Consider the following 18,351-nt stretch of genomic DNA (forward strand, 5'->3'; position numbering starts at 1 on the left):
TAACACATGTATTTGAAAGCTATCCAGTGAATAACCACACTTCACCTGTCAGCATTGTTATCAACTCACCACCCCTAATATTATTCTTTGATGAAATTATTTAGTTATCTACCCCAAATTTTCTTCATAATTTCATCATTAAATTTAGGGGATAAACTTTTGTTATAACCAATTAAAACACTCAACTATATTCAAATATAGTTATCAATAAAAATTATTGAAAAGATAACATTTAACTAATTTTTATCCCAATTAATTAATAGTTTAAACATTTTTTTAAATTAAGATTCCTAATTAATTATAAGAACAAAGTTAAAGTGCTTAATTAGATTTAAAAATAAAATAAAAATCCTTTTAACAACACATCTAAATATACTCAGACTTTCTTAATAATTGGCATATCATCACTAACACTTTGCTGTCCACCTTGAAAAACATCATTGCTAACTCCAAACACCGTTCTTGACATTAAAAATGCAAAACGGAAAATAATCTTCTTAAAGTAGCTTAATCAATAGACACGAAAGACATGAGGCACAACTCGAAGAACAAAAAACCAAAAAACAAAAACAAAAATTAAAGATAAATGAGGGCTTAAAGACAAGTACATGTTTCGGTTTGTCCATAACAAAAATCAGTATCTTTGAAAATGAGATTCTTGCACCCAGATCATCTAAGGTACATAACAGACAACATCAAAATTTTGATACTACAGTGCATAAGTTAATTCATTCTATTGATTAGTTCATTGATGAGATCCTCACGGCTCCCTGTGTCTCCACCATCCTTGTATAGTGTTTTTGATCCTTTTAATCCATCAGCTGGCTTGTTGAGTTCAAAGGGCCACATAAATTTGACAACTTCCTTAAAGTGCGGACCAACATTATCAATTTGATGCACCATGTCTTCTGTGCATACAATGCCAAATTTTCCTAATTCCTCCTGCATGGCAAAATGGGAGAATTACAAATGCAATTTAGCGGCAAAGTCAAAGGAAAACAAGGAATCCAACAATACAATATATTACCTGCTCAATGATGTTATTATCCGTCAAAGGAACTTTTCGCTTATCTATTTTCGCATATCCCTTCTTGTAAATTAGCTCCTTTATGCTTTTAAGATTTGGATTTCTTCAAAAGAAACATGTTTTCACCAAATTAGAATAATCTTCAGCACGTGATAAAGGATTTCTTTGTCATTTTTTTTTTTTTTTTTTTTTGGAATGCAATATACACTGGAAAATAAAGAAACAAGAAAATAGCAAAACAAGGTTTTACAAAAGGGTAGTCCTATTCCACCAAATGACGAATACTTCACCGAAAGCATTCATATTGGTAGCATGCAGTTCATAATGTGTGTGAGAACTGAGAAGCATAGAAATACACTGTTATATGTTGGGATGTGTCAGACATTAAACTACATGTGTACATCAAGAAGTAACTCTCAGTGAAAGTAGTAACAGTCAGTGAGATTATCATATCTGTAATAACAACTGTCTTGTTACCCTGCCAATGTAGATTAGGACACCCAATGGGTACATAGTGTATCTCATTCTCATCATCACACACCTACTGTAACTAGGGATGTCCATGGGTCGAACCGAACCGGATTTTTTGAAAAACCGAACCGAATTGGTTTAAATGATTTGGTTCAAAAGTGGTTTGATTCGGTTCAAAACTGGTTCGGTTCGGAAGTGGTTCGGAACCGGTTCGAAACCGGTTCGGGTCGACCCTCTTTTGAAAAGAAAAAAAATTTAAAATTTAAAAAATAAAGTTATAAAAATTAACTTGGTTCGGTTTGAAAATGGTTCGGTTCGGTTAGGAAACGGTTCGGTTATTAAACCGGTTCTAAAAACCGGTTCGGTTCTTAAACCGGTTCTAAAAACCGGTTCGGTTCATGAACCGGTTCTTTAAAAACCGGTTCGGTTCATAAACTTGTTTTTAAAAACCGGTTATTTTATGGGACGGTTCGGTTCGGTTCATAGTTCGACCCAATTTTTTGGTTATTTTGCACACCCCTAACTGTAACTGCATCCCTCTCCCCTTTCTAAGGTTGTTAAGCCTGTTTTCGAACTCAGTATTCTACCATTCAGGCAGCATTCAATAATAAAACTCTTGCATTTGTTCTGCACGCTGTTTAGGTAAAGCTCATTGCTTACTTTCTTCTGCCTCATCTACATACACTGAATCAGTACACAGAATCTTTAGTCATCTTTGGGGCCATGCACCCATGGTTTCTTCTGGTGGCTACTCCTACTAGGTTATGTTCGTTGATGCTCGCACACCATACACTTGGCTTTATCTTACCAAGAAAATAAAGGCTATCCAAACTGATTAAGGTAGGGAGTTTAGGCCATTTTCCAAGGCCCTAGCTGACTTTGGTATTGTTCACCGCCTAATTTTCCCTTACACTCATCACCAAAATGGCACTATAGAATGTAAGCATAGGCATATTGTAGAGGTGGGTATAACACTTCTAGCACATGCATCCTTACCATTTACCTTCTAGGATCATGCATTCCTCACTTCTGTAACAGCCCCAAACCCTGTAGCAGGATATTGTCCGCTTTGCCCCGCGCACAAGCACCGTCGAGCTCACGGTTTTACGTTTCGGGTTACCCCAAAAGGCCTCCTACAAGGAAAGGTATCCACACCCTTATTTAAGGCATGCTTCGTTCCCCTCTCCAGCCGATGTGGGACATTACATTTGTGCCAAGAAAATTCGCAATACATAGCTTGAAGAATTATTTTTTAAACTTCCAAAAGCTCAAAAAAAACTGCTGTTTTTTAGATGAATTATATTAGAATCTTGTTGGTTTGTTTTTTCTGGGTTGTTTTATGATGAAAATTGCTAAAAATATGCTATTTTTGACTTTGACAAAGCTCTCATGACCGAACCTGTTTTCAAGCAGGTCAACCCGCCAAAGGAAGAAGAAAACACTACAATAGAGAAATCTCAAAAAATCCTAGGAGTTAGGATGAGATTGTGAGAGAGGCATCCTATTTATATTTTTCACTAAAAAGTTTCACGAAATCCACACTAATAGAAAATCCATTAAAATCGTCAGATTTTTGAATACCATTTTTTCTTTGTTTAAAATCCTAATCGAATATCACGTGACTTTTTTTCAATCTTTTAAAATCTTAATTGAATACCAATGGATTTTTTTGTCCAAAAATAATCCATTAAAATCCTTTGAAATCTCAATCCAATACACCCGTAGTAAAACAAATTTATGGAACTTATTTAAAATTTATGTATTACTTGATTTGTGACAACAAAACAATTGAGAGTGCTATAAAAAATCTTGTTGAATTAATTTTTACTGAAAAAATTAAACCGATAAAAGTTTCACATGTATTGAAAATATTATTAAATAATAAAAATCTCGATGGTAAGTATTAATGAATGAAGATATTTTTATTCAAGAAAATAATCAAAAGTGAGGAGTTCTATGTTTTTTTATATAAAAACAATGGTTCAAAGTTATTGGAAAAATGATTAAAATTTTGCTTAACAATGTATATTTGTATGCAAATATTATTTTATTAAAAATTAAATTATGAAAATTTAATATTTTGTATTGACTATTTTAAGAAAATATTAAATATTTATTTATTAAAATAATTTTGAAAGCATTGAATCGATTAAAAGAAGGCTTTAATGTTTCTACAATTAATGTAGATAAGCTATCTATATTCACTCTCAAAACGACGTCATTTTTTCTTTTTGTTGAAAGTTTAAAAATTATAATGATAAAGACTATTATAACCTTGGAATAAATTATAATTACAAAAATACCTGATTTTCGCTCCAAAACCACATGGTTTTGTGCATAATACATATAATTTATCTGCATTCTTACAGAAAAAATTAACCCTAAAATAAATTGAACTTTTTTTAAATTTATAACTTTGAATGATGTCCCTAACCCATAAATCTTTGGAGCTTTAGGATGTGGGGATCTTTATTATTATGGGGTTTTTAGCCCCACGGGCTTTTTCACCCTAACTCACATGAGCTCGGGCTTAATAAGGTGGACTAATTCATTTTGACAACTCTACTTAGCAATGCTCACCATTAAAAATCATCCTAGTATTTTAAAATAAATAATTATCAATATACTATATTGGGCTATTGGTGTTAATAAATTTTTCTAAGGGGTTGTTCATGACAATATTTTAAATTTTGATTCCTTTTTTTTTTTACAAATACAAAAAAAATTAAGTATGCCTATATAAAATATTTTGAACCTGATCTATTATCTTAGCATGGTGGGGACTAAATTATAGGAATCACCTCGCTTATTTTTTTAAAATAAAATGATTGACCTATTTCATAACACCTGTGTAACCTTAAGTAATTTTAATTGTAATAAATCAAACATTGATTCCGTATGAAATGAGAATGTCAATAAACATGTGATTATCAATTAATCTCTTTAAAACTCATCTCTACTAGAAGTTATGAAAGATAAAATTATTTCCTATGATAGTCCGGGCTATAGGTTCTGGTAGACCGACTTACCTATTTACACTAGTGTTGACTAAATTTTAAATATGTTTATGGATTCCAATATTTTAACATCAGAATTAAAAAAGATACGCATAACATAAATTTGCAGAAGAGACAGATAATAAATGTTTTTAATATTTTTATTAATTTGGAAGATTGTTAAGTTATTGTTTCAAAAGATTTTAGCATTTTTCTTGGACAAAATTTAAAAATAATAATAATTTTGATCAGTGTAAAAAATATATATTATCATTCAGTCATATGTTATCGATTGTTTAATGAGTTTGATAATATATATTTTGTAAAACTTGTTAAATGATATGAATACATAATACTAGATGCATCAAATTAAAACCAATTAAAAACACTCATCCTAATAATAGCTTAATTGAAGGTTAGCAAAGGAATATGATTTTCTTGTGTTGGAAAACAACTGCAGGAAGGTGCAACTATCATTAAAGTGTGAGAAGAATAGAAATACAATGTTATCTGTTGGGATGTGTCAGAGAGACAGTAAACTACATGTGTACATCAAGAAGTAACTCTCAGTGAGAGTAGTAACAGTCAGTGAGATACTAACAACATGGGTCGGGTAGGCCCTACACATTCTTTCTTGAAAATTTAATTATGAAGAGTAGAAATAGGTGCCATTAAGTTTGGGGTAAGAGTAGGGATAGCTCTGCCTCTTGCCTAAGACTTAGCTAATTTTATGTTTTTGAGACACCTATAGCTGTTTATGGTTCATGTACTACTAGTAATGTAGCCACAGATTGTCCAATTTGCCTTGGGGATTCTATGGATGGTGAGAAAGTTAGAGTGCTACCAAAATGTAACCATGGATTCCATTGTAAGGTGCATAGATACTTGGCTGCTTTCACATTCCTCTTGTCCTACTTGTAGACTGTCTTTGCTTGAGCAACCAACTATTTCTGAAGCCGCAACCGCAACTGCAGGAACCTCCTACCATGTAGAGAATGCCTTAGGATGGATGACATGAACATGGGCCTTTAGTTGTAGCTGTGGATGAGGTTGGCTAATTGTAAATTGCAATCTTAACCCTCCACCTTCAGAATTCACCAAAAAAAGGAAAAGCATGAATAAATGACTAGTTGTTTGTAGTCTTGGATTAGGAACCTTTTATGTATATGGTGCACTTCTGTGATTGTATCAAGAATTGAAGATATAGAGCTTGAATGATTGTGTCTGAGAGACCATTCTGTGTTTGTGCATGTTTTTTAGACATGAGATATAGTGCTAGATCTTGAAGTTTGTTGTCTGTAAATAGAATGAAAGGAAAGTGTATTGAATACTTACTTGGATGGCATTTTGTATCTAACTAGTTGAATACTTACTTGGATGGCATTTTGTATCCAGAAAATTGAAAGTCTTATTAATGAATGACTATTTAAAACATTAAACTAGTCAAAACCTAGCTCAGTTTTTTCCTTTTTCTACGTTACTTCACTAAAGCCCTTCCTTATCATCTGAATTGAGCTCAAGTGGATTTTAGAAGTAATTAATGCAATAAGACCCTTAAGTAGATATTACATATTTTGTTCATGATCAGCATTTGGATTTTAGAACTAACTAAATATATCACATAGAATCAGAATGGCATGTGACTTGACAATCAATGTCAGATGACCAACAATCTGATATCCCAAGAAATAGAATCTATTTGCTCTGCATGAGAAAGCCGACACTGATGCTCTATCTGATGCTCCTTTCCCCCTGCATGTGGGTAGCATATTCTTCTTTGAAGGGAAATCCACATGGTCAAAAATATTACAATTGAAATTAACTTTAATTACTACAGAGATAAACCAAGTCCTGAATAAGCACCTCAAAAAGAAGGAGTTAAATCTGATTCCTAAACTAAAACAGGAATTAGGCAATAAGTAATAAGCATAAAAGCATAAGTGAGAAATTACTATCAAACTTATGGTGCAAGTAACTTCTGCCAAGCAACCAACACACTTGTGCCCTCATTCCTAGTTGTTTTTCTGCTATCTCAGCATCTTACTTTTCCATTCCTCCTACTGTACATGGTGTATCCCATTCTCATCATCACACACCTACTGTAACTACATCCCACTCCCCTTCCTACAAACTTTGGCAATGATGATTAGGACACCCAATTTCACAGGTTGTTAAGCCTGTTTTCAAATTCAATAATAAAACTGTTTAGGTAAAGCTCATTGCTTACTCTCCTGCCTCATCTACTACATACACTGAATCCGTACACCTCATATTTAGTGATCTTTGGGGCCACAGAGATAACTGTGAACGGCCAAGGATGCAATGATCCTTGACAATTTCATTGGGCTTAAATTTATGGTTATGTTTCTACCTTGATCAAACAAAAGGGAATTATCTAGCATGGAAGTTAAGCCCCAGTAGTGCTTCTTGAAACATAGGCACATTGTATAGTGTCTTTTAAAGAAGCAGTCAAGTTTGGGGTTGGCATGCTTTAAGGGTTATCACAACACACTTTACCTATTTTTTCTTGTAATTTATGTTAGCTATGATATCTTCATTTGTTTATTCTTTCTTGTTAAAGCTGAGGTTGAGATCATGGTATAGTTGTCTAGATCTATCGACTTTTGTACTTGGTGGGTGCATGATCGAACATTTTGTCAAAGAAAAGGTGTCTTTTAGCGTATATATACAGACCATGGTGCTTGTAAACATGTTTTGATTGATGTGAGTATCCTTTCTCTCCCTCTCTCCTTTTTTGGAAAGATTAAAAATTTATAATTTTCAATATCAAACTAGTCGGAAAGATTAATATTCAAAGAGACAAGACTTGTGATTATAGATAGAAACCAATCAGAAACACTGGTTTGCTTCATTTAAACCTTAAAAAATAACAACTCAATTCCAAAACACCATACACTCCCTCACTTAGCATTGTCATCCACTGAATACATATAGCTTGGATTCTGCAACAACAACGCAGGCAAAAAATGATGAACTATATGATAAAGTTAACCTATGCTGGCAGCAAAGTCTGTTCATACATAAAGAAAGAAAAAAAAAGAAAAAAACTGTTACTGAGTCAATAACAAAGATTTCAGAAATTAATACTGTTATACATATAAGCTACAAAGTAACAAAGACATATCAGATTCAGTACAAGAATTAGTAAATCATTAATTATTTGACAGTGCCAGTGCCATGACCAAAAGAATTTCACAGGTGAGGGGCACAAATGTAAAATTAAAGGACTTTTACTAATAAGTAAACCTGAAAAACTAATGCTAAAGAATCACATGTCTCACACTTAGGAATCGAATACCGCACCTATTACCTGCTACCCACCCCCCTCATCACATGTCTCACACTTTGATCATTTGAAAGCCATTTCTAAATTCACTACAAATGATTCTATTTTTCTTTCTGCAGTAAGATTTAATCATTGGATCCTAAAGTTTAGACCTTTAATTTATATCTCAATTTTTTTTTTCTTTTTATTTGTATGAGTTCATGACAGAAAACATGAGAGGAGAGGGGACGGGGAAGGAAAGTCATAAAGAGAATACAAAAAAAAAAAACAGAAAAAACACTGAAAAAAATATGAACAGAGTAATTGAGTAAATGATGGGGGGATGCTTCCATTGCCTGAAAAGTGACAGCTTCCTACGAATAGGGTTGATCAATTTCCCTAAGCTAAAGGCTGAAAATATTCAAAATTCCACTAACAATCATTTAGAGGACCTCAAGATCATTCCATAAAATTGTAACATTTTATAAATAAACTCTTACTCTCAAGTTGAAGAACTTATAATTCAATTTTAAGTACAGAATACCAAAATGTAAAGGTACTTCTCTTTTGCAACCTTCTTTTTTGTCTATAGTTTTTGTGCAAAGTACATACTTTAAACACATTGAAATAATTGGAAGGCCCAGGTGAAAACATTTTAAGCCATAGATCAGAATTCACGACAATGAAGGAACTCGGATCAAATAACAGACACATAAAACTAAACTTAACAAGCTTCAGCCAAACGTTACAAAACAGGATTGCTTATTAACGAAAAAACAGAAAAAACAGGATCTACGTTTTAATAAAACTCAAAAGGAAACAAAATCAATAACCTAGTAATTCAAGAATCATGTTTGTACAAACACTACACTCTAAACAGAATCCAGCAACCTTGAGCTTCTCTATCAAGATTTGCACATACTTTTCTTTCTTTTTCTTTCCTCAAGAATCCACTTTTTCTTTAAAGATTTCCAATCGGTCTCAAATTTCTCACTAACCCTCCTTGCAATCATGTGAATCTCACTCCTCCAAGGGTATAGCAATGCATAAGAAATTGCAAGCCTCATATCATCTGCAAATTCCTTAGGTTTGGAATACAGATAGTGGTTCAATTTGACCTCAATATCCTTCAAACCTATTGGCTTTGATACAGATTCAGGGTTATCAAGAAACTCCAAGACCTTAACATCAAGAGCTTCTTTGAAAGCCCAAGCATCTCTTCCTTCCTTCAACCTTTTCAAGATCACCCAACATTGCATTTTTTTGTATCTGTCTATGCTTTGTTTCTTCTCTTTCTTGCACTCTGCACCTTCCTTCTTCAACTCACAAACTTGGGAAGCTGCTCTTGACATTCTTTTGGAGTTTTCCAGTCCGAAGCACCTTCCTTCTCTTGCACTTTGCACTCTGCACTTTGTTGGTCGGTGTTCATGTTCAGCCGTCGTTCTGTTCATTCTCAGTGGCGGAGAAATTTCAAAAGCATCTTTTCTCATTTTCTTGGAACGATGATCAGCGATGATCTCCGTCTGTGGGCAGTCTTCTTGAACCGTTCTTGAACGCTTTGCACCAAGCTTAATCACAAGTGACTTTTGGGATTCAGCCATTGAAGAGAGTTTGAGTGGAAAACACAAGAAAAAAGAAAACAGGATTGGTGGAGGGTGTTAACCAGGAAACAGGATTTGGTCTGCTAAGGGTGAACGGTGCTCGGTGGACGGTGCTCTGTATGTTTATATAACGAGGAAACAATGGAGAGAATTAAACCGTTATAAATGTAATCTTTTAAATCTTTTTAAATCTAATCTTTTAAAAGTATTTATTAATTATAAAATTATATCTAATCTTTTAAAATCTCTACATCACTTCAATAGTTACAAATGTAATCTTTTTTTTTTTTTGTAATCTTGTGCTCTGTATCTTTAATATGTAACCAGGAAACTATATCTTTTAGTTTTTTCGTTATAAATTTTTTGTTTCTAAATTTTTTATACTTTAATTAAGTTTTCAATTAGATATTTATTAATTATAAAATTATATCTAATCTTTTAAAATCTCTACTTCACTTCAATAGTTACAAATGTAATCTTTTTTTTTTGTAATCTTGTGCTCTGTATCTTTAATATGTAACCAGGAAACTGTATCTTTTAGTTTTTTCGTTATAAATTTTTTGTTTCTAAATTTTTTATACTTTAATTAAGTTTTCAATTAGATATTTATTAATTATAAAATTATATCTAATCTTTTAAAATCTCTACTTCACTTCAATAGTTACAAATGTAATCTTTTTTTTTTCTAATCTTGTGCTCTGTATCTTTAATATGTAACCAGGAAACTGTATCTTTTAGTTTTAACCAGATATTTATTAATTATAAAATTATATCTAATCTTTTAAAATCTCTACTTCACTTCAATAGTTACAAATGTAATCTTTTTTTTTCTTAACTGTATGCTTTTTTTTTTTCGTTATAAATTTTTTGTTTCTAAATTTTTTATACTTTAATTAAGTTTTCAATTAGATATTTATTAATTATAAAATTATATCTAATCTTTTAAAATCTCTACTTCACTTCTATAGTTATAAACATCACTTAACATTTTTTAAAATGTTAAAAGAGTACATCATTTGTTTATATATATATATATATATATATATATATATATGATGTAGCCTATTATTTATTTACATTTTTTATAATGTTAAAGTGTAATCTACCAAAAATTAAAAAAAAATGTTACAAGTGTAAAAATGTAGTAAAAAAAAGCTATGCAAACTTATTTAAAATTTCAGTATTGGTTGATTTGTAGCAACAAAATAATTGAGAGGGCTATAAAAAAATCTTGTTTAACTAATTTGTACTGAAAAAATTAAACTGTTAAATTTTTTACATATTCTGAAAATATTACTGATTAATAAAAATGTCCATGGTAAGTATTAATGAATAATAAATATCATTTTCAAGAAAATAATAAAAAGTGAGGAGTTCTATTTTTTTATATAAAACTAACTGTTCAAGTATAAATAGAAAAATGATTTAAATTTTGCTTATATTTCACTTGTATATTTGTGTGCAAATATCACTTCATTAAAAAAAATTTAAATTATAAATAATGTATATTTATTTAAATTGATTTAATTTTTAATGTACGAAAATAATTATATAAACAATTGTGTTATCTAATTTTTTAATTCAACGACAAGTTGTTTTTAAACTTAATTAAAGCTCAACCACGAAATTGTAGTATATAATTTATTTTATTATATTTTTTAACTAGACTTAAATTTAGAATCACCAGTTAATTTAAAATAAACAATCACTTACCAGTTAACAGATATATTTTAAAGCTATCCGGTGAGTAAATGCATATCACTTGTAAGCGTTGTTATCAGCTCTCTACCCCTAATTCTCTTCTTTGTTAATACTTATATTCTAAAATATAGATTTTTTTATGTTCATTATTAAAAAAATAATAATAATTTCATGATAAGAATTTTTATAAAATTATGTTTGACTAAATTTTTATATATAAAAAGAAGAGAAGTTAAAAATAAAACTCACACACAAAAACTAAAGCAAATATCAAATTATTTATACAAAAGAAATATATACTTAAAAATCAAAACATGTGTCATTTTGCAATTTTAAATTGATTTCATTTTTAATGTACAAAAACAATTATATAAACAACTGTTATCTAATTGTTTAATCTCATCGATAAGTTGTTCTTAAACTTTTTTTTTGTTGCATAGTTGTTCTTAAACTTTATTAAAGCTCAAGAACGAAAGTGTAGTATTCAATTTATCTTTTACCAATTAATTTAAAACAAAAAATCATTAACCAGTTAACACATGTATTTGAAAGCTATCCAGTGAATAACCACACTTCACCTGTCAGCATTGTTATCAACTCACCACCCCTAATTTTATTCTTTGATGAAATTATTTAGTTATCTACCGCAAATTTTCTTCATAATTTCATCATTAAATTTAGGGGATAAACTTTTGTTATAACCAATTAAAACACTCAACTCTATTCAAATATAGTTATCAATAAAAATTATTGAAAAGATAACATTTAACTAATTTTTATCCCAATTAATTAATAGTTTAAACATTTTTTTTAAATTAAGATTCCTAATTAATTATAAGAACAGAGTTAAAGTGCTTAATTAGATTTAAAAATAAAATAAAAATCCTTTTTACAACACATCTAAATATACTCAGACTTTCTTAATAATTGGCATATCATCACTAACACTTTGCTGTCCACCTTGAAAAACATCATTGCTGACTCCAAACACCGTTCTTGACATTAAAAATGCAAAACGGAAAATAATCTTCTTAAAGTAGCTTAATCAATAGACACGAAAGACATGAGGCACAACTCGAAGAACAAAAAACCAAAAAACAAAAACAAAAGTTAAAGATAAATGAGGTCTTAAAGACAAGTACATGTTTCGGTTTGTCCATAACAAAAATCGGTATCTTTGAAAATGGGCCTTTTGACTCTAGTAGAGTCTTTTTTAAAAACTATCACCGGAATAATTTCACGGTGAAAAGATATACCACAACAATGCATTACGACGCGGCATAGTGCAGATCATGTTGAGAAATGATAGTATATCTGCCGCGTTCTTTGCATGAATGGGGACCAATCACGGGTTGGTGGGGAGAATATTGCAGTCTGCTACCAACGCAGGGCAGTGCAATAAATGCAACTGGAAGCGGTAGGAAGAGAGCCGCGTACCAGTGCAACCTGAACGTGATCCCTGCTGCACCGCGTCCCAGCACAAAGAGAATTTATTCGAGTGGCAGTTGATTCAGTTTAAGTAAAATTTTGTTTTCCAATCCCTGTAAATATAAAAAAAATCTTTGGAGCTGTTAGCCCCGGCATCTTCTCGGATTTTTTATTTTTTTTGTATTTTTTTATGGACAGAAAGCTACTGGCCAAGTTCTACGACCTTCTAAGTTGAAACGTAATCAATATTAGAGTTCCCGTGTGTCATGGCTAAAGTCAGCCAAGCATTGTTTTCTCGTATCCTTTTGGATTCTAGTATATTATTCAATTCCATGTAGAAATGTGATGTAAGCAATTACATCATGGCACCAACTTCATCTTAATTCATTACCAAATTGAAAACTTTTTTTTTATTTTGGAAAATATTTTAATAAAAATTACTGCGCATAAATTATTTGTATTTATTTTCAAAACGACGTCGTTTTGGGATTGAAAGATTAAAAAATTATAAATATAAAGACAAAATTAAAATGACAAAAACATCATAATTTTCACCCAAAATGATGTCGTATTGATTTTACTGCAGGTAACTTATATGAAAAAAAGAATGAACCCATATTTTAAAAATAATTGAAATGATTCGGTCAGTTGAAAACATCATACTTCAATTAGTTATAATTTAAAACCACAAATAATTTCAATTGGTCTGGCACAACCGATATAAATTCAAAAATATTAAATGTATTGTAAAAAATTCATTTGAAAATTTGGAATATTTTCGTAATAATCATATTATTTTATGAATAACTATAATATTCAAGTAATTATAGACTATCATTAACGAAACATAAATCATATTAAATATTTGAATTTTTTCTGCAAAAACTTAAAAAAAAATTATTATCACTGTTATAAATAATATAATTATATGGATATCCATAACCCACAAAAATATTATTTCAAAATATTAGGTGTTAAATAAGATTATGATTGTGATTGTATTTAATTAAATTAAATAAGATTCTTTCCAGGTTTTGTTTTTGTTTTCTGGCCAGCTTATACAAAATACGATTATGATTGTATTTAATTAAATAAGATGTTATTATGATTGAATGTAAATGCGTAAGCTGTTATTATTATTGGTATGGCAGTTAAATATGATATAAATGTATTATTAAATATATTAGGTTAGTGGTCTTATTTATGTTGTTTTTTGAGTTTCGATATTTGTTAGCGTTAAAAGTTAGGTTAGTGTATTTAGATTTTATAATTTGATATTATTTATACTATTACTATTTAATATTTAATTTCATAAAAAGCTTGTAATATTAGTATTATTTAATCTATTAAATTTGTTAAATATGCTATATTAATATTATTAAACTTTATTACTGTTGTATATTTAATTGGTATTACTATTATTAAACTTTATTACTGTTGTATATTTAATTGGTATTAAAATTATTAAACTTTATGTCTTTTTTATATTTAATTGGATAAAATTTAGTTTTTATGTACCTTTACGTCAAACATATATATTCTTATGTTCATATGACATATTAAAACCATATATTTTGACTGCTGGGACGCGGTGGAGCATGGATCACGTTCAGGTTGCACTGCCCTGCGTTGGTAGCAGACTGCAATATTCTCCCCACCAACCCGTGATTGGTCCCCATTCATGCAAAGAACGCGGCAGATATACTATCATTTCTCAACATGATCTGCACTATGCCGCGTCGTAATGCATTGTTGTGGTATATCTTTTCACAGTGAAATTATTCCGGTGATAGTTTTTAAAAAAGACTCCACTAGAGTCAAAAGGCCTTGAAAATGAGATTCTTGCACCCAGATCATCTAAGGTACATAACAGACAACATCAAAATTTTGATACTACAGTGCATAAGTTAATTCATTCTATTGATTAGTTCATTGATGAGATCCTCACGGCTCCCTGTGTCTCCACCATCCTTGTATAGTGTTTTTGATCCTTTTAATCCATCAGCTGGCTTGTTGAGTTCAAAGGGCCACATAAATTTGACAACTTCCTTAAAGTGCGGACCAACATTATCAATTTGATGCACCATGTCTTCTGTGCATACAATGCCAAACTTTCCTAATTCCTCCTGCATGGCAAAATGGGAGAATTACAAATGCAATTTAGCGGCAAAGTCAAAGGAAAACAAGTCCAACAATACAATATATTACCTGCTCAATGATGTTATTATCCGTCAAAGGAACTTTTCGCTTATCTATTTTCGCATATCCCTTCTTGTAAATTAGCTCCTTTATGCTTTTAAGATTTGGATTTCTTCAAAAGAAACATGTTTTCACCAAATTAGAATAATCTTTAGCACGTGATAAAGGATTTCTTTGTTTTTTTTTTTTTTGGAATGCAATATACACTGGAAAATAAAGATACAAGAAAATAGCAAAACAAGGTTTTACAAAAGGGCAGTCCTATTCCACCAAATGACGAATACTTCACCGAAAGCATTCATATTGGTAGCATGCAGTTCATATTGTGTGTGAGAACTGAGAAGCATAGAAATACATTGTTATATGTTGGGATGTGTCAGACATTAAACTACATGTGTACATCAAGAAGTAACTCTCAGTGAAAGTAGTAACAGTCAGTGAGATTATCATATCTGTAATAACAACTGTCTTGTTACCCTGAATGTAGATTAGGACACCCAATGGGTACATAGTGTATCTCATTCTCATCATCACACACCTACTGTAACTAGGGATGTCCATGGGTCGAACCGAACCGGATTTTTTGAAAAACCGAACCGAATTGGTTTAAATGATTTGGTTCAAAAGTGGTTTGATTCGGTTCAAAACTGGTTCGGTTCGGAAGTGGTTCGGAACCGGTTCGAAACCGGTTCGGGTCGACCCTCTTTTGAAAATAAAAAAAATTTAAAATTTAAAAAATAAAGTTATAAAAATTAACTTGGTTCGGCTTGAAAATGGTTCGGTTCGGTTAGGAAACGGTTCGGTTATTAAACCGGTTCTAAAAACCGGTTCGGTTCTTAAACCGGTTCTAAAAACTGGTTCGGTTCATGAACCGGTTCTTTAAAAACGGGTTCGGTTCATAAACTTGTTTTTAAAAACCGGTTATATTATGGGACGGTTCGGTTCGGTTCATAGTTCGACCCATTTTTTGGTTATTTTGCACACCCCTCTAACTGTAACTGCATCCCACTCCCCTTTCTAAGGTTGTTAAGCCTGTTTTCGAACTCAGTATTCTACCATTCAGGCAGCATTCAATAATAAAACTCTTGCAGATTTTGTTCTGCACGCTGTTTAGGTAAAGCTCATTGCTTACTTTCTTCTGCCTCATCTACATACACTGAATCAGTACACAGAATCTTTAGTCATCTTTGGGGCCATGCACCCATGGTTTCTTCTGGTGGCTACTCCTACTAGGTTATGTTCGTTGATGCTCGCACACCATACACTTGGCTTTATCTTACCAAGAAAATAAAGGCTATCCAAACTGATTAAGGTAGGGAGTTTAGGCCATTTTCCAAGGCCCTAGCTGACTTTGGTATTGTTCACCGCCTAATTTTCCCTTACACTCATCACCAAAATGGCACTATAGAATGTAAGCATAGGCATATTGTAGAGGTGGGTATAACACTTCTAGCACATGCATCCTTACCATTTACCTTCTAGGATCATGCATTCCTCACTTCTGTTTACTTAAATCAATTGTTTGCTACTGCATCCAATGATAATGATGTTCCCTTTTCGTTTGTTCAATAAATCCCAAATTATAGTTTGTTGAAGGTATTTGGCTGCGTCAATTTCCTGCTCTTGCATCCTTATAATCTTCATAAACTGGATTTTAGATCCATTAAGTGCACCTTCCTAGGCTACTTGGCATATCATAAAGGGGAAAAATCTCTCTCCTCTAATGGATGGCTCTATATTTCAAAGGATGTGCTCTCTAACGAGTTCCATTTTCCATACTCAGCATCAACCACATCCATCTCCTCCACCTCCATCCATTCTTGCTTCACCTCCTCTTTTTTCCACATTTTCCCTTTCCTCTCCACCTCCCAATTCTAGCAATCCTTTTGTCCTGCTGTTTCACTGCCTTTGGCGCTTCTGCTCACATCGTTCTTCCATTTCTTGCACTTCCTTATTGTGCTATAATTTCTTCTTCCCCTCTCTTGCTTATCTCACCTTCTCAGTTGTGGAACAAGAGAGGGGCTAGGATGGACAATCGCCACCGTATGTTCATACAAGCCTTTTGATGAAAGCACAATTTCTATTTTGTTGTCATACTCTAGAGGCGCTCAACTGTCTCTAGAGTTCGAAGGAGCAGAAGGTAAGAAACCAGAACGAGCGCTCAACTGAGAAAACAGGATTGGAGGAGGGTGTCTGTATCTTTGAGTAACCATGAAACAGGACTTGTCGTTTATAGTTTTGGTGGACGGTGCTCTGTATATTTTAGTTTTTTTTTTTTTTTTGGAATAGATAGTCTCACGTGCAAAAGAAGTGGTTATGTTATTTGATATTAAGTTTTCAATTACATATTTATTAATTATATAATTATATCTAATCTTTTAAAATTTCTACATCACTTCGATAGTTATAAACATCTCTTTACATTTTTTTAAATATTAAAAGAGTAAAACTGAAACTGTAGTAAGAAAATTTATGAAACTTATTTAAAATTTATGTATTACTTGATTTGAGGCAACAAAACAATTGAGAGTGCTATAAAAATCTTGTTGAATTTTAATTTTTACTAAGAAAATTAATCCGTTAAAATTTTCACATGTATTGAAAATATTATAATTAATAAAAATCTCGATGGTAAGTATTAATGAATGAAAATATCTTTATTCAAGAAAATAATCAAAAGTGAGGAGTTCTATGTTTTTTATATAAAAACAACGGTTCAAGGTTATTGGAAAAAAACCAAATGATGGTAGCTCAGTTGGCGCATGGGAGCTGAGCATGTGGGGTGAGAGCATGTGTTCGAATTCCCCCAGTACTACCTTTGGGAGGGGTTTAAAGCCTTAATACTGGACCCGGCCCGAATCGGATTAGTTGCGAAGCGATGAATCGATTGAAATATTTCCAAAAAAAAAAGGTTATTGGAAAAAATGATTAAGTTTTTGCTTACATTGTATATTTGTATGCAAATATTATTTTATTAAAAAAATTAAATTATGAATAATTAATATTTTGTATTGAATATTTTAAAAAAATGTTAAATATTAGAGGTGTTCGCGATCTGGATTGGATCAGCTTTGCAAGCAAAAATCATCCGATCCAATCTCTTCGGTTTGATCATTTAATCATCCATTCGGTTTGGATTTTTTTCAAATTCGATCCAATCCAATCCAATTTTATTCGGTTTGAATTTGATCTGTTTTTTGATTTTTTGAAAAGCCTAAAATTTGTACGATAATTATTGTGCAAATAATATAACTTTTCTATGTATTGCCTTTGTAAAGATTGTATGTTGGTTATTGTGTAATCTAGAAGCACAAGTAAACGATAATCTAATTTTCTATATAGTACAACAAAAAGTTGAATTACTATCTTTTACCTCCAACAAAAAACTTACAACGTGGTTGCCTGAGATACGAAATAACCCAAATTTTTATCCTACAGAGTAGCTGTTATACAACAATAACTTATGTAATAAAAGCTGTTGTACAACAATACCCCATGCAATAAAAATATATGATGTAGCCTATTATTTATTTATTTATATATTATTATATATATATATATATGGAAAGCCTAAAATTATTTATAAATTTATTTTATATATATATATATATATATATATATATATATATATATATATATATT

The 18,351-nt window shown here is 31.3% G+C and overlaps 1 protein-coding gene across 1 annotated transcript; it reads right to left on the bottom strand.

Moving 5' to 3' along the window:
- Window positions 1-8,685: 8,685 nt before the first annotated feature.
- Window positions 8,686-9,381, bottom strand: LOC133287761 (transcription factor GTE12-like). The gene has a single exon (XM_061485427.1). The coding sequence runs from the start codon at window positions 9,379-9,381 to the stop codon at window positions 8,686-8,688; it is 696 nt and encodes a 231-aa protein (XP_061341411.1).
- Window positions 9,382-18,351: the final 8,970 nt, after the last annotated feature.

This window comes from Gastrolobium bilobum, unplaced genomic scaffold (assembly GCF_033153095.1).
Source record: "Gastrolobium bilobum isolate Gb01-03AN ecotype WA unplaced genomic scaffold, APGP_CSIRO_Gbil_v1 utg58107, whole genome shotgun sequence".
NCBI lineage: Eukaryota > Viridiplantae > Streptophyta > Magnoliopsida > Fabales > Fabaceae > Gastrolobium > Gastrolobium bilobum.